At 38.9% G+C, this 18,348-nt stretch overlaps 1 protein-coding gene and 1 pseudogene across 2 annotated transcripts in view; both read right to left on the reverse strand.

Moving 5' to 3' along the window:
- Positions 1-3,425: 3,425 nt before the first annotated feature.
- Positions 3,426-4,010, reverse strand: LOC124079554 (large ribosomal subunit protein eL29-like; annotated as a pseudogene).
- A 5,785-nt stretch (positions 4,011-9,795) lies between these two features.
- Positions 9,796-18,348, reverse strand: part of Sidt1 (SID1 transmembrane family member 1) — an 83,749-nt gene continuing 75,196 nt past the window's right edge. For both annotated transcript variants that reach the window (XM_046425163.2, XM_058572866.1), the window contains 5 exons: positions 17,508-17,554; positions 14,550-14,655; positions 14,353-14,463; positions 13,174-13,287; positions 9,796-11,816 (listed from right to left, as the gene is read on the reverse strand). In XM_046425163.2, the coding sequence (XP_046281119.1) occupies positions 11,754-11,816; positions 13,174-13,287; positions 14,353-14,463; positions 14,550-14,655; positions 17,508-17,554 (441 nt within the window). In that variant the 3' untranslated portion in view covers positions 9,796-11,753. The remainder of the gene's footprint in view (positions 11,817-13,173; positions 13,288-14,352; positions 14,464-14,549; positions 14,656-17,507; positions 17,555-18,348) is intronic.

Below are 18,348 nucleotides of genomic sequence, written 5' to 3' on the forward strand. Positions count from 1 at the left end.
TACTGGAAACGTTCAGGGACACTATAAGTCCACGGGGTAGAAACTCTATTCATATCCTTACTGTTAAATGGGTAGACACACAAACAACAAGAAAAAGTAAGGGAACAAATCTCCCCAAAACTCTAAGTTTAAATGCATTTTTGACATTGCTTTTAAATATATAAAGGAAAATACAACCAAAAGGATTATTAGACAAATTTAATTTGTTATTGTAAATTTTAACACATTTCTTTTAATAATTATGTAGCAAGCAGATGAATATGTGGATTATAGAGACATAAAATGTCTTAGTGTTTACCTAGAGTTAGAAGTTTTGGAGAAAAATGTGGACTAACTGCTAATGAGCATAAGGTTTCTTTTTGGGATCATGAAAATGTTCTAAAATTCATTGCTGTGATGGTTACACAACTCTGAATAAATGAAAAACTACTGAACTGTCTACTTTAAATAGATGAATCTCATAGTGTGTGAATTATATTCCAATAATGTTTCGTGTGTGTGTGTATGTGTGTGTGTGTGTGTGTGTGTATGATTTGCTGGGAATTAAGCCCAAGGCTTCATGCATGCTAAGATTGTGCTTTACCATTGAGTAACACTGTTTGTTTATTTGTTTTAATCTTTCCACAAAGAAAACTTCAAGCCCAAGTGGTTTCAGTGGTATATTCGTCTAAACATCAACCCAAATTCATGAAAACATTAAGAATCCTGCTGAACTTGGTTTAAGAAGTTAATATAATTTTGATAGCCTTAACATCAAATTCTGGCATGATATGATAGTAAAAGAAGATTATAGACTGATGCCTCTAATAAACGTAAATAAGAAAATTCTAAACAAAATGTCAGCAAATTTAATCTAGTAACATTGGAAAAGTATAGTGTATCGTGACCAAATGATGATTATTTCAGGGACACAAAGTTATTTTTAATATTTTTCAAATTGATTTACACAGCTCATTATATTAACAGAATAAAGAGAAAAAGCTTTACGGTAACTCAAACAGTTGATAAAATTCAGCATTCATTCCTGGGGAAAGCTCTGAACAAAATAGGAAAAGAATATTCTCAATCTGATAAAGTGTATCTATAAAAACATAACCTACAGTTAATATCATACTTAATGACATTGCCCTGGGAATTGAGAACAAAACATGAATGCTCATCATTAGTCTATTTAACATTTGTTGTCATTTCCCTGCCAGTGCCTCACCAAGAAATAAAGTTTGCCACCAAAATCTATAAAATGTTGCTGAGAAAAATCAAAGGAGACTCAAAAGATGTCAAGGTGATATAATGTCATTAAGATGTTAATTCTGCTCAAATTTATCTACACATTCATGCAATTACAATTAAATCACTGCAGAAAAAATTATTTTTTTGGCTAGAAACTGTTATGGCTTAGATGTGAAGCCCCCCAAAATACTACATTAATGCAGGAATATTCAGAGGTAAAATGATTAGATTGTGAGAGTTATAATCAATCCATCTTAGTTTGAAGGGACTAACTGGGTGATAACTGTAGGCAGGTGGGTGTTGCTGGAGGAGGTGGGTCAGTAGGGGAGAGGCCTGGAAGGGTTCATCTTCTCTGAAGCCCCTTTTCCTTTCCCTATCTGCTTCCTGGCTGCCATGAGGGGAGCAGTGCTCCTCTGCCATGATGTTCTGTCTCATCTTGGGCTCAGAGAATGGAGTCAGCCTACCGTGGACTAAACTACTACAACCATGAGCCAAAATAAACTTTTTTCTCCTCCTCTAAGTTGTTCTTGTCAGGTATTTTGATCACAGCAAAGAAATTAACACAGAAATTGGTAAATTGGTCCTAAAATTTATATAATATGTAATATAATAACCATATAACTGTAAATGTATAATCTAGACCATCTTAAAAAAAATTAGAAGAAGACTTAATCAGACAATAACAAAGTGGAAAGACTTAAATTACAGAACATTATTGTAAAGTTTTATTAACTAAAATAATGTGATATTGGTGATGGATACAGTAGGCAAAGGAAGGCAACAGAAATTTCAAAAATAGATGACTCACATACTCACTGGATTAATGACAAAGGTATCATTGTATTTCAGTGAGTAAAGAATAGTTTTTTTAATAAATGGGGCTGCAATAACTAGATATCTGCATAGAGGGGGAAAAAGTGACTCACCTACTCACTGGATTAATGACAAAGGTATCATTGTATTTCAGTGAGTAAAGAATAGTTTTTTTTTTAATAAATGGGGCTGGAATAACTAGATATCTGCATAGAGGGGGAAAAAGTCTAGACCCCAACTCCCTACCATATGCAAAAAATTAATTTGAAGTGGGTCATAAACCTAATAGTGATGGTAAAACATTAAAATTTCTAGAGCAGTGGTTCTTAAATATGGTCTTCAGAATTTCTGGGGTTTTTAAAAAACCCTTTTAGGGTTCTTATGGAGCCAAAAATATTTTCATGATGGTACTATGATGTGATAAGCCTATACGTTGTGTTGACAATCATTTGCACTAATGGTGCAAAAGCCACGATGGTTAAAACTTCTGGTACTTTGGCACAAATCAAGACCACTGTGAGGGACTGGGATTGTGGCTCAGTGGTAGAGCACTCACGTAGCACGTGAGAGGCCCTGGGTTCGATCCTCAGCACCACATAAAAATAAATAAATAAAATAAAGATATTGCGTCCAGTTACAACCAAAATATAAATATTAAAAAAGACCACTGTGAGATTGACAGGTTCCCACTAAGGCTTCTCAGATGAGGTCAATGGTGATATTAATACATAATACATATATTATGATTAACAACATATTATACACACATGTATTAACAATCAAATAATAAAATGTGTAAATGTTTGGAGGGTTTGCAGTATTCAGTAAGCCAATATTTTCCAGAAGGCCTAGGTATACTATTGCACAATCACACAGTAGTAAAAAGATGAGTTCAAGTGCAACATAGATCAATGGGTTTCAATGTAACAAAACATGAAAAGTTCACTGATATGGTTTCAAATTCCATATTGTTTTGGTGTAGTACCAAAGAAGAATATCAATAGTTATCTGAAAAGTCCACTAAAATGCTCTTTTCTTTCCAATTATACATTTCTGTGAGATCAGACTTTATATACATAAGCAAAACACATATTGCAGCAGAACAAATGCAGAAACCCATGAGAATTCGGCTATCACTAAGCCAGATATTAAATAATTATAAAAATGTAGAACAATGCCACTATTCTCACAATTTTTTTTAGAAAATATAGTTATTCTTAGAAAAAATATATTTGTGTTATATGGTTGTTTATTAATTTAAACTAAGTTAATAGATATTTATAATTTTTCCATGTTTATTTCTTTTTTAATTTTTTTTAGTTATTGATGGCCCTTTATTTTATTTATCTATCTATCTATCTATTTATTTATTTTTCCTGCCTCTGGATTTATGTGTACAAATAGCACAGGAGGACACCAGTTCCCATAGACAGGGGCTCAGGGGTCACACCAGTCCTTCTGTCCTCACACCCAGAGGCTTTTATTATGGAGCCTTTGCAGGGACCTGAGCACCCTTGGGGGCCTGGGCACCTTTGGGAACAGGAGCTGGAGCCGGAGCTGGAGTTGCAGCCTGGGTCTTGGCTTGGGGCTTTGGCCTTTGGCCGGCTAAGCCTGTGATCCCTGGCCATGTAGGCACGAGCACGCTTCCCGTGCTTGAGATGGGCTAGCAAGGCAAGGCGATCAAGCTTGCGGCTGTCACCCTTTGGCATCTTGGGCTTAAGTTCCTTTGGCTTTGCAAGGGCCTTGATAGCCTTGGCATGAGCACTCATGGCCTTGGCGTTGTTTGCCTGAATTCTTTTCAGGCCCTTCTTATTGTGCTTCTTGGCAAAATGCATATTTCTCAGAAACTTGAGGTCTACCCCCTTAAGAGATTCATATCTTTGTGATCCGGGTTTCTTGATACCATTTCCGTGCCATTTTCGGGACTGGTTGTGTGTGGTGTGGTTCTTGGACTTGGCCATGTCTGCACCTTGGGCCGCAGCTCCTGGAGAGGTTGAGACTGGAAGAGATATTTTTATTTACATATATGTGGTGCTGAGAATAGAACCCAGGGCCTCACACATGCTAGGCAAGTGCTCAACTACTGAGCTACAACCCCAGCCCTCTATGTTTATTTCTAATATGGTAAATGTTACTAGGTAAATTCACAAAAACTCTTTTGAGGTTCTTGATAATTTTTAAGGGTGTAAATTGGTCCTAAGATGAAACATTTTGAGAACTAAAATTTGAAAAAAAAACTAGAGAAAATATCTGACTATACCATAATAGAAAAATTTATTATCTTAGACTTCATTAAAATTAAGAATTTCTCTTCATCAAGACACAGACTATGTTTTCTCTGATATAGAGAGGCTGACTTATAGTGGGGTAGGGAGGGGAAGCATGGGAGGAGTAGATGAACTCTAGATAGGGAAGGAGGTGGGAGGGAAAGGGAAGGGGCAGGGGAGTAGCAAGGATGGGGGAATGTGATAGACATCATCATCCAAAGTACATGTATGAAGATGCGAATTGGTGTCAACATACTTTAAATACAACCAAAGCTATGAAAAATTGTGCTGTGTATGTGTAATAAGAATTGTAATGCATTCCACTGTCATTTATTCTTTAAAAAATCAATTAAAAAATAAAAAAAATAGAAAAAGTATATTGTTACAATCTAAAAAAAGAGAGAGACACAGATTATACATATCTAAAAGATTCCCAAACTGATTTTTTAAATTGGCAAAGAACTTGAATGAATCCCTCACACAGATACCCAAGAAGTCTATGAAAAGATGATCAACATCATTAGTCATCAGATAAAGGCAAAGTAAAATATGATGAGGTACCACTTTGTTGTCACTTTGAGAGGCTGAATGACAAATGCTAGGAATTGGCAAAGATGTGGAAAAACTGGAGCTCTCACACAGTGCTGATGGGAATGCAAATGTGGTCAAACTACTTCGGAAGACTATTGGTAGTATTCTTTACTAATAAAGACATCTGCCCTCTAACCCAGCAGTTCCATAGTGACCTGAGAATATATCCGTGGGAGAAGTTCACCAAAGTACATGTAAGAATGGTCAGAGCAACTTTCTTTACAATATCCCCCAAACTGGAAACTCCAATGCCCATCAGTAGGAGAATATATAATAAAATGTCACATGATCACAAAATGACACTACCGCTTCACGCAGACAGATCTTGCAGATGTCCTATTGAGTGAAGAAGCCAGACAAAGAGGAGTTTATCCTGCATGATCCCATTGATTTGAACTTCAAAAGAAGATTTTTAAAAAATCAATGTGATAAAGTCAGAATATTGATTATCTGTGGGACAGAGATGAACTTAGAACAGGTCTAAGGATGCCGAAAATGTCTTGCATCTGGGTAGCGGTTACATACGTAGGTATGTGTACATTTGTGTACATGGATATTTACATGTGTATGTAAAACCCATTGATCTATATCCACTTAAGATGAGTGTACATTTTGTACATTACTGAATATATCTTATACTGAATCCATTACTAAATATATTTTATACTTAAAAAAGTTAAGGGGGGCTCAGAATGTGGCTCAAGTGGTAGCGCACTCGCCTGGCATGCGTGAGGCACTGGATTTGATCCTTAGCACAAAATAAAAATAAAATAAAGATATTGTGTCCAATAAATATTTTTTTTTAAAGTTAAGGAAAAACTATGGAAGTTTGAACTAACATTGGTGGTTTATCTTGATAAATTTCCTTTGATTCAGTAAAATCTAAAGTTATTTTTCTATCTTTTCTTTTTTCACTGCTGGGGTTCAAACCCAGGGACCTGCACATACTAGACAAGTGCTTTACCTCTGAGCTACATCCCCAGCTTTACTGTCATTCTTTAGAAAAGACAAGATCTTGGCACTTTTTATATGAATCTCCCTTGTTACCTGGCTGAGACTTTAGGCAAGTGGCACAACTTCTTCATGTCTAGATTATTAGTGTCCTTAACTGTTTATTGTTGTTATTACCAGTCCTGCCTTTCTCACAGGGTGTTATAAAGGACAAATTAAGTGTTACATTTGAAAGTGTTTCTAAATCATTGCAAAGTAATACTTAATGCATCATGGAAATTACTTTCCACGGCTTTCCTCACGCTACCCTCCCCACATGGGAGACTGAAATGAGGTATCTCCATTAGGATATATTTAGCTGGTCAGTGTCAACAGATGCTTAGACTATTTCTTCTTCCTGTGAGAAATTAAGGAGATGTTAGTCTGCTTGATAGATAGATTCAAAAGTCAGGTAGGGTGGCTAATTAGTGTCAGTGTGACACTTAATTTTTCACACATTCAGATAAGCTACAGAATTAAGGGAAGTTATGGAAATGCCGCTTTTAGCTAAGTTTGTGCAGTGTGGGTTTAGCTGTTTGTAGTGTTTTCTTATATTGCTTTATCACATTCAGCAATGGCTCAAATGGCTGAGTGGATCACATTTCCAGGCTGTAGTCTGGAAAGAGGCTGCAGTCAAGATTATCATCATGGAGAATTTCTTGCTTCAGGGTGTTTTCTGAGAATTCAGGATTCAATTAGTTTAGGTCCCCCCCCCCTTTTTTTTTTGTGGTGTTGGGAATTGAACCCAGGGCTTTGTGCATGTGAGGGAGCATTCTACCAACTGAGCTGTATCCTCAGCCCTTAGGTCCCATTCTTTTGAATGATGCTGTGGGGTAAATTTGAAAATTCATATTCAAAATAAAAAGTTCAACAGACATCTATCTCTGCACAGAATAAAATTGGTTAGCGTGTTCTTGTTTCTAACCAACTTGTGTCACTTTCTTATTTTTGTTTTGTTTTTGAACAAACTTAGAAACATTTCTCACTATTCTCACTGTACTCCAAATGAAGAAATATGATTCCCTAGTTCAATGCAACTACTTTGCCTAAATGTGACTGTGATGAATCTACTCCTTCTAAGAGGAAAGTTCTGGGCCCAGGACCAAGAGCAAAGATTGTTGAACCACTGAAGTGAGTTGAAGATTTGGCCCTCAGCTCAGGCCAGTAGAGGCCAATTTCAGAGGTAGATTTGGAGGACTTCTGGACTCTTGAAGATTTTTTGAGTCTCTGAATGTTTTTTAGAAACTGAAAAAGCCTACTACATTCCTTTGCTTTCTCTTTATTTAAATTTTTGATTTTGAACCAATGGGCTCCTAGTGGTAACCTGACACTTTACTGGGATGTGTATTTTAATTTAAAATGAATCTTTGGGTCTACTTTGCCAAGTGCAGGACTTTGGTTCTTAACAAGCCCAGAAAATGATGCAACAGCCCTCACAGGAATCCAGCTGTTCCAGTTTAGAGAGACTAACAGATCCAAAGCCATGCTGTAGCTGTATTAGATGGCTTTCCAAAAGCACTGTAAATTTCATTGTTACGTGGAATTATATGATAATCACAGATATTCTGAATTTTGGAAAAACATTCTCTTTTTGTTAATATGTTGAATAGTTATATAATTCTAGGCTGTGTTTTGCCCCTATGTATCTGCACAGATAAACTGTTGAATGCTCACTACAGCACTGTCTATCTTCCTTTTCTCTGGTTGGAACCTGAACTACTCACTTTGATTACTTACCAGAGTTCTGCACCATTCACTTTACCTAGCAAACAGTGGCTTCTCTAAATTTCAGTTTCTCCATTTAGGAAATGGGGATAATGTTAGAGTCCTAACTTCTTAGGGGGCTTTCATGATGAGATTTGCAATGTAGGTAAAAACCCTTGGCAGAGTGCATAATGATGAGTATTTGCTGTTTTAATAATCAATTCTGCTGACTTTCATATTCTAGGGGTTGGAGATGGGAACTGAGGGTAGTAGTGGCCAATGGTAAAATCACACTAAAAGTACAAATTGAGAACTTCAGTTCCATGATTGTCCTCCCATCAGGGAGGGGTTTTCTGAGAGTTTGGGAGACGAAGCTGTTTTATTTCTTCAAGGATGGATTAAAATGATCCCCACCCCAACCATCTTATCTTTCTCTTCAGATTTTTATTCTTTGCGGTGGTTAAAACTGGGACTTGTATTTTTCTTATGAAATGTTTGAGGTTTCCAATTCCAAACATCTCTTATGTTTTTGCTTCTCTGCCTTTATCCAGACCGACAGCTTTTCTTCTCCCCATATAAGTCCAGAGGGGTGTCAGCTTGCCTGTTAGTCCAAGTACGATGTTTTAAAATACTTATTGTAGAGCTGGGGCTGTAGCTCAGTGGTAAAGTGCCTGCCTCACTGTGTGAGGCACTGGGTTCGATCCTCAGCACCACATAAAAATAAATAAAGATATCATGTCCATCTATAACTGAAAGAATTTTTTTTTTTTTCAAATAAAATACCTCTTGTAGTAGCTGCAGTTGTCTTTGTAGTCTCAGCTCAAGTGGACCCAAAGGTCTTTTTCTTTTTGCTATCAGTCTATCTGAAAACAAACAAAAATAAACCCCCCACATCAGAAGTTCGGCCCTCCCTCTTTGGTCCTATCTTCCTTCCTTAACTCTTTTTCCAGAGTTCTCACTAAAATGATGCTCTGTAGGCTTCCATTCATCATGTGTCACCAACACTACCGCGCATGGATTTCCATGAAGTTAATCAATTTTCTTTCCCTTCTAGCTTACCTCTATTTTCATCACTCAAAAGCTATCTTTCCCTCTTTGTCACAAACCAGTCTGTTATGGTTAGATATGAGGTATCCCCCCCAAAACTCATGTGAGACAATGCAAGAAAGTTCAGAGGCAAAAGGATCGGGTTACAGAGCCTTAACTGAATCAGCACATTAATCCACTTCAATGGATTAGTTGGGTGGTAACTGGAGGCAGTTAAGGTGTGGCTGAAGTTATGAAGGTCACTGCGGGCATGCCATTGGGGTATATATTTTGTCTCTGGTGACAGGAATGCTCTCTCTGCTTTCTTGTTACCGTGTTCTGAGATGTTCTGAGGTAAGTGGCCCGGCTCTGTGAGCACGCAGGCTGTCTGCATGCTCACTCCCCTCTGCTTCTGTATGTGGAGCAGCCATGACTAGGTTTACACTTCCATTACACAACCAGAACACAGACAGAACCTATGTAGCTTGCACTGCCAAAACAGTGCAGTTCAGATAGATCAGCATCCAGAATGAGAAACGTGAGTGTTGATTTGCTGAGACTTGTATTTTGGGACCCTACAAGAACTTTCTGGTTGATGCTTGGAGGTTCAAAGTAAGCAGCTGCCACTGTTTGCCCCAAGTAGCTGGCTCAGGGATAACCTTCAGTCATGGAAAGTCCCTTCCCCAGTTAGTCTCTGGTTTTCCACTGGCTTGTCTTGCTGCTAAAATAAAACTAGGGTAATCCCTCAGCCATCCAGCATAACAGGTGGGGCTGTCTCTCCAGCCCCATTTGTCAGAGGTGTGAAGAGGTCATTTTTTACCCTCTGGCTGCCACAACTCTGACCTGCTCCAGCTAAACTGCTCTTATTCTTTCTGGGGTTGCTTTGCCAAGATCATCTTCACAGTTACTGCTTTCTCAGTTAACCTCCCGCTGAACTTGGCCTCCAGAATTAACCTTGCTTTTGGTTTTGAAAAGCTAAGTCTATGAGCATAGGCAGACGTTAGCATAGGCACTGTGCTACCTACCAAAGATATATCATGAAACTACTAAGTTCTGGCTGCTCCCTTCTACCCAGCACTCATATGAATCCCACAGATGCAGCTCCATGACTTTCTTATGTCCTCCAACCACAAGATTGGTGCTATAGAAAGAATTAGCAATACATACACTTAGAATTTATATTTATAAAAGCAGACTTAGTCTGGGTTTTTAGTCCTGCTGCAGAGAACAAAACTGACCACAGTGTGTGACTTGATTGCACAAGACAGACATTACCAGAACACAGCAAGGAACAGTCCACCCCTTTCTGCAGGGGCCCTCCCCATTTTCACTGATGTTTTTCCCAAACAAGCTTCTGGAGACATTTATTTACTTGGGTGGACTTTGTTGTTCATATCTTTAGTGTCTCCTTTGAGTGCCTTAAAAGAATTACGCCAAGTCAGTCATAGTGAAATAGGTTCAAAAATTTTTTTACATGTTAAATTGACCCAACCATTTAATTGGTGGCCTCTGTGTGACCTATGGAAGCCAATAATTTTTAAGGAATAAAGAATAACAGAAGATCAATTACAAATTTAGGAGATTTTTAGAAAAAGCACATAAAATATTTCACAGAAAGCACATTTGTGTTTTTAAAATTTAGGAAAAGCTTACTGTTCAAACTTGCAAAGTATCTTTTTTTGAACAGTATGCAAATATTTGAGAGGAAAAACATTTTAAAGGAGAATGTCCAATCTACTTCTCTAATGAATGACTAGGAAAGTAGAGATGAGAAGTGATTTCAATTTCACAAGCAAACACGTATGTGTGCATACATTTGTATGTCTATTTTCTGATTACATCATACTCCTGGCAACCAGATGTTCTGTCAAAATGGGACTTCTCAGAGGCACAGCTGCCAGACAGTGTGAGAAGGGAACCAGAATGCTAAGCTTTTCAACACCATGCTGGGGAGGGTCAGGTACAAAAAGACACAATGTTCCATTAGCTATACTCTTTGCAACCAGAGAGGCAGAGGAAAATGTGTTCATCCTGAGAACTTCAGGGAGAAAATCTGGAATTCTGATCATACAAGCTGAGGGGCTCAGTTGTGGAGGCCCATAGAGTGATGCCCCTGGTTAGAACAGTTATTTCTCTGCCAAAGGTCACGTGGGCACATCACTAATCTGTGTGAACTGGAGGCTGAGCAAATACTGTTGTTTCACTGGATTTTCTCCAGTAGCCCCAGTTCACAAGGCAAAGCCTGTCTGCTTGATGTTTCCAGTCTCTTAGTTCTGTGAGTGATTTTTCCTGCTCCTCCTACTGCCAGAAGAAATTTTCCCATTTCTCTTCCCATTTTAAGATAAGTGGGTTTAAGGAGTAACAAGGTCTTTCCAAGAAGGTGGAGCCAGAGTAAAGGATCAACACAGCAGTGAGATTAAGACACTGAGAATAGATAAGCACCCAGGCATTGGTCCCAGTGATAGTTTCCTGTTCAGAAGAGTGTGTGACAGTGTCCAATCCTGAGTCCTCATGGTGTCAGGAGCCTGGGGGAACATTCAGTGTTCCTTCTGAGGAGATGACTAGCTGGGCTACCAGCTGGGTGGGGGCTTGGTCCACCTCTGCACCCTCTCCACAGTACAGTGAGAAATCACGATTTCACAGGACCTTGCAGAAATGAGATGCTGCTTTGGACCTCTAGAGCAGTGGGCATCACAGAGGTGCGAAGGCCACACCAAGGTTTCTGGGCAGGAAATCCAAGCTGCTGGTCTTTCTGGGCATTCCCGTGGCCCAGGGAAGTATGCAGCCATGTTCTGATAAATGTCAGGTGAGAGTGGGAGGGTCCCAGACAATGAGTTGATTGTCATGCAGCTTTTGTCCACGTCTAACTTTCTGAGTTGACAATGCAGACACAGGTTGGGTGCTTCTGAGCTTCTCAGGGTTTGCCTCTGTCTGCAGCTGTGGCTTCTTTTCTGCCTCCCTTCTTACAGGGTATAGCTCTCCCCCAGCTCCTCTCCTTCCTGTGTGAATGAGAGTTGACTCCACAGAGACGAGTGGAGTGTTTGGCAGTGGGTTCGTTGCTGCAGTCATTGTGTTCTTCAAGAATCAGCACCAAGATGGATCATTTGTTGTACACTTCTTTATGCTGGAGGCTCAGAATACAGGGATCTGGTCTCTCCGAACCACATCCAGGTCATCATCCAGAGTTAACAAAACCTGAGATGAGAGCGACAGAGAAATGAAAAGAATGCTTAGTCACAGCCACACCACATCCCTATTTTGTGATTCCCACAGAGTAAAAACACTGTTTCCTGAATTGTCTTCCTTATCCTCTGTGGCTCCTGCAATGTCTTGCTCATAACAAGCACTTATTATAACTATATAGTTCATTTGTTAATTAATTCAAATAGTCATGAGAATTTATTAGGTGTTATTCTAGATGCTGAAGATATAGTTGGAGTAAAAGAGAAATATCCCACCCTCATGGAGTTTCCATCCAAGAGATGGCTTTCGACATGAAACAAATGCATGGGTAAAACACAGTATTTTAGAAAGCTATATGAGCTAAGAATGAAAATTAAACTAGGGAATATAGGACATGTGGGATTGGGTGTGGCAAATTTTTACAGGGTGGCCTGGGAAGTCACTTAGAAGGTAACATTTAGGTCAAGACTTAAAGAAAATGCAGTCTTTTGCACAGATTAATGCTATATAAAAAATGGAGCCTTATCCTCCAATTCTAGTTCCCTTGGCCACCACTTTCCCCATATAGAATCCTTAGCTCCATTTTTCGTTGTCGATCTCTCTCAAGAACAGGACTATCAAAAAGAAAAGTCCTACAGAGTATTCATACAGATTGGATGAACTTCCCAAAGGTGACACTAGGGGGTAGCCCTGCTCCACTCCTGAGGTAGTACGGCCAGCCTGAGACTGCTTCAAGTGGATGATGGCTTTGGGAGTCCAGTGGTGGTGTCAAGGGAACCTGTGTGCAGGCATGACAGACTTTTAATTCTGAAATGTGAAAAACAAGATTAGAGGATGCTGGGAGATATCATCCCAGGTTGACATAAATATGCATGGCTTCTGGGAAAGAATTTTGGGCAGAAAATAGAGGAATTACAGCAGAGATTTGGCACAGACGGTTAGAAGGCAACACAGGCCTGGTGGCTGCCCTGAACCACTCTAGGAATCTGTGAATCATTCATAAAATATTAAGTGAGAGCGGAGGAGTGGGAAGAGAAGGAATAACCCAATGTTATAGGAAATTTAGTGAATGCCAAAAGTGGTTCCTGGAGGGACTTCTAGGCATATGAGTCTAATAACCAAGTCAGTCCTGATGTGCTGTGTTAGTTAGGAAGATAATTTTGTCACTCTGTGTCTAAAATTATTGAAAAGTAAAAGCAAAATGAAAATTGAGATACAATATTTTTAAAAAAGAAAATAATATGCATGTTGAATTATAATGAGGAACTGGAAAGGGAAATTATAGAGGAATATAAAAGAGGATGTAAGGAAGAGTGGAAGAGACCAGAATGTAAAGAGAAAAAGCAATAAAAAGACATGATAAACTCACCAAGAATGAGAAAAACAGGGCAGTAGCAGAGAGAAAGTGCCAAATGTCGTGGTCATCAAAGAAATTCAGCAGGATACACTCACGATTCTTCTCTCGAGATTCTGCGGGGGTTCCCTGGAGGAAGGCGAGGCAAGATAGGAGCAAGATTCCCACAATTCAACTGTTTCAGGGTTTCATATCCAGGAAGCCATAAAGATGCTACTAGATAGCTCAAAAAATTAGCTTCCAAGAAAACAGACCTGCACACAAAACTTGTACACAAATTTTCACAAAATCATTCATAAGTCAAAAAGTAGAAACAGCTCAAATGTCCATCTGTGGGTGAATGCATAGATAATGTGGCGTATCCACACAGTGGAATATTATTAAGCAATAAAAGGATACAAAGTACTGGTACAGCTGTAGCTGGGTGAACCTAAAACATTATCCTGAGAGAAGAATCCTGACTGAAAGGCCATATGTTATTTGTTTCCATTTACATAAAATGTTCAGAGGTGGATTTATGTTGCTGATCAGGGAGAAATGGGAGTGACTGCTTATAGTTACAGAGTTTCTTTCTGGAATGAAAAAATGTTCCAAAATCAATTGTAGTGGTTGCCATGATGGAGAGCTGAGACTTCGTCCCTGCCATGTGCCTCAGATACAGTGCTGATTTCCAAGGCCTTAGTTTTCCTATCTTGGAGGGGATGTAGTAACAACCCCAACCCCTCCCAATCCCTTGGTTTTTGTTGATAGATGGAGGGTGATGGTGATGAGAAAGATGGAGAAGATACACTCATCAAACATTTACATACAGTAAAACTTTACTGGGAACAGAATCATCATACAACATATAATGAAGATTGAATTTGCAGTGTCTATAGGTTTACAAATTCATAAAGTATTACTCTGAAAATGATGAGCCCGTGTCATGGTTGAACATTTATGTGTGGACAATAAAACCCATCCCTTGGGTTGGGGGTGAAGCTCAGTGGTAGAGTGCTTGCCTAGCATGCGTGAGGCCCTGAGTTCAGTCTCTAACACCACAAAAAAATGAAATAAATAAATAAAATAAAATAAAACCTATCCCTTCTGGAGGAAGCTTTCAATTTAGAAAATGTAAAAAATATTAAAAGCAGCAAGCACGATAAAGAGGGTGGTAGGAAAGTACAAAGGAAAGATGGAAAGAGAACTGCTCACCTCCCAGCTGCTGAGATTCTGGAAGAAAAAATACAGGGCAGCAGCCCATACCACAGCGGTGGCCAAAATGCAGAAGAGTGGCACTGGCAGGACCTTCTCAGAGCTGCGAAGCTGTTGGGGAAACACAGTGGCAGTGAAGCTGAGGCCATAACCTCTGCCAGGCAGGGGCCCTCCCAGCTCCCCATACCTGCACTTACCTTCATGATGATGTAGAAGGCCAGGTACAGCAGCAGGTTGCAGATGAAGATGCCCAGCATGTAGGATGCAAAGTCTCTGGGCCGGTAGATCAATCCAAAGAGGGCACTGAGGACATGGGAAGAAATATTTGCAGTGGAGAAGGCAGCTTCTTACATCATTGCCTTTTCCCTGCCCTACTCTGTTTTGGAGTGGGAGGAGTTCATTAAAAAACCCACTTTAACACACTGTCACACATCACTTAATGATGGGGATGTTTTGAGAGATGAATCTTTAGGCAATTTGGCCCCTGTCAAATTGGCAAGCATCCTGGAGTATACTCACACAACATAAGGACGGCTGCTACATCACTAGGCAATATCATCTTATGGGACCAGGGCTTATATGTGGTCTTCCACTGACTAAAATGTCACTGTGCAACACGTGACTATATGCTGAACTTTTAAATAACTACATCTTCAAAACATTCATGTCTAATGACTATGTAAAGTTCACATAAGTGAATGTGCTGTATACAGTCATCTTCCCTCTATGGTTGGTTTCTTCAGTATCCTTCAGTTTTTCATGATCATAAACATTTCTGCAATGAATAAAGGAATACCTTCACAATATTGTTCAACCTAATCTGCAATATCCCATGTAGTAGCATCATGTGGTTATTTAAATTTAAAGTTATTAATTAAAATTAAATAAGATTTTGAAAATCCAGTTCCTTAGTCACAGTAGACACATTTCAAGTTCTCAGTAGTACTAATAGATCCTGCATTGGTCAATGAAGTGCAGAACACTTCTATCATTCCAGAAAGTTCTACTGGATAATGCAGAGGTGGTCACTATACTCTCTGTCCCTCCTTACTTCTGTTTATCTTACTTTTCAGGCTTTGAAATTTTCATCTAACTGGACAAATAAATTTCAGAATAAAATCCCACTAATTTAATTCTAGCTCTAAATCCAAATTTATACATTAAATTAAAAACAGATGTCTTTACAATAGTTAACCTTCCCACCCAGACCCTGATACTTCTCTTCATTTAGTTACGTTTTCTTTTGTATCTCCTAATAAGGCAATCGAATTTTCTGAAAAGAGGTTCTACACATCTCTCAAAATTTATTCCTAAGCATGTCAACTGTAAAACTGTTACTAACAGACTCTCATTTGATTCCCTTTGAATCCCAACTGACTTATAATACAGAAAACTTCTGCCTTCCAGATTTTGAAATCTTCAATAAACTAAAAATCTCTTGCATAGACTTTAATCAGATCCACCAAATATTAGCATTTTGCATACTTGATTTTTGATTCTTACTCTCTCTCTTTAATCAAACATATACACATATATATGTATGCATTTAATAGCCACAATTCTGTGTGCACATATATGTATATACACATCTGTACAAATGCATACACATACAAACGTATACTACATACCTCTCTACACACACACACACACACACACACACACCATTATTATTCTTCATATCATAGGAAAGTGATTCTCTTTAAAACACCATTCATACCAACTCACAACGTATCTTTGCAGAGCTACTGAGAGGGAGAAGCTCTCTAGCAGGTAATCAGGGTGTTAGTGTGTTATAGCACCTTGTACGTGTGTAGGCCCTAGTATCTCACAGAGGTGTCTAAGAAGAGAGAGGCCATTTATCTTATCTTGTGAGCAGACTGTGGGTTTGGTTTTGATTGTGTGTGAGGCAGAGATGAGCCAGGTGATTCTGAATTCCTGGGGTCACAGTCATAGGTTGTTCATTATTAAGAGGTTGGTACAGGTGGAGCATGGCGGCACATGCCCACCATCCCAGCTAATTCTTTTGGGTTGATTCTGAAGGTCTGTCTCTTTCTTCATGCCTTCATATGTCTTAATGTGTGCCAGGAGCAGGCAGTCATTTTTCTATCAAAGGTCACTGACCCAGAGAAACATATCAGCTAAGAGCCATAAACAAAAGCAGCTAAAATTACTTGTTTATTTTCAAGTTATCAATAAAATATATCACATGGTCAAAGTGAGACTAGGTTGCATAAAATATTTCAGCTATTTTGAATCTCTTTGAAGAAAAGGGCCAAGAGGATGACAAGAGACAAAAAGAGGAAGAAGAATGATAAAGGTGGAGGAGGAATAAGGAGACCCAGAGGGAAAGAAAGAAATAGGAAAAAGACTTGCTCTTGCTCTTATGCTCCGCCACTCCCCCATCCCTCTTTGACAGACAGTTGCATGCACATAACAAAAAATAGAAATTCTACCAAAAAGAATGCCTATGGGGGGGGGGAATGTGCTCAGCAGTAGCACACTTGCCTGCATGTGTGAGGCACTGGGTTCGAGTCTCAGTACTCCATATAAATAAATAAACTAAAGGCCTATTAACAGCTTTAAAAAAAAAAGAATGCCTATGGGGTAGCCTTTATAGAAAAGTTCTATGAAATAATTTAAAATTGTATTGCATCTTTGCACCTATGAGCAAGCATAATCTATCCATCCATCCCATCCATTCATCCATCCATATGATCTGATCTGTCCTCATAGATGTTTCTCTTCTTGAGCAAATGAACTCAATCACTGTATCAATGCTTTAGAAGAAGCCACTATTGTCACTTTAGTGTTTTATTTTCAGGGAAAAGAAAACAAAATCAAAAAACAAAAACAAAATCTTTTAATCTTTTAATCAAGTCTCTAGGGCAAGCATATGCTTACCCTTTTCTTAATTTCAGATTTCTTTGTAAAAATGACAGTCAAGAAGTGCTGGGACTGTGGCTCAGTGGTAGAGCACTCGCCTATCATGTGTGAGGCACTGGGTTCGGGCCTCCACACCACATAAAGATAAATAAAGGTATTGTCCATCTATAACTAAACAATAAAGATATTAAAAAATGACAGTCAAGAAAAGTTAAACCACAGTATTACAGACATTAATAAAGACAAAAACCTATTTTTCCAAGACTACTTACAAGGACCAGTTAACCAGATTGCCCACAATGAGCAACACCATTCTATCCTGGAAAAGAGGAAAGAAAACATTAAAAGAGAGGTCATACAGGCTGATTTTTTTTTAACCCTATTGTGGTGTAAATATCAACCAAGGGAAAATGATTGCTTGTTGACTACTGTGTTCTGTGGTTCTAAGAAAGCCTTACCTATCATCTGAAACTAAGCCTCTACAAGAACTAGAGGGCAAGCCCCCCCACTGAAAACAGACATGACCTTGTCCCCAGAAAAGAAAAGGAAATGCGGTCAGCAAAGTAGGATGCTGGCTGTTTCCCCCAAGGCTCAGCGGAGCTGGGCAGCTGGACCCACTTCTTAGTGTGAGGCTGGTGGTGAGTGCTGATTATCTAGTAGTTAGATTTCTGTCCCTGGTTCTATGTGATTGAGGACCCATTCTCTGATTTGTGTTTCTTGGTTACCTCCATTGCAACTGTCAGGACCACTGAGGGAGTTAGTTTTGTACTAATTACTCTGGCTCCAAGGAGGCCCTGCAACTCCCAGGCTTCTGGTCTCTACAACACACAGTCTAGACAATATAGCTACTGATTAGAGGATAAAATACAGAGGAACAGTCCATCTTAAAGTGTAATTGCTTTGATAGAGGTTTATTCATAATCTGTTCCTGCTTCTTTGCATACTACTTCAAATTTTAGATACTAAATAATTATATTTTAATTTCCATGGTCACTTATCTTCTGTTTAAAACTAGCAGTTCTCTGTCTTTAGAGGGGATCCACCCAATTTGGAGGAAATGTCTTTATTTAAAAAACAAAACAAAACAAAACAAAAAAAAAAACATTAATTCAC

Source organism: Marmota monax, unplaced genomic scaffold (genome assembly GCF_021218885.2).
Source record: "Marmota monax isolate L192 unplaced genomic scaffold, Marmota_monax_Labrador192_F-V1.1 WCK01_AAM20220418_F8-fsc00119, whole genome shotgun sequence".
NCBI classification, from domain to species: domain Eukaryota; kingdom Metazoa; phylum Chordata; class Mammalia; order Rodentia; family Sciuridae; genus Marmota; species Marmota monax.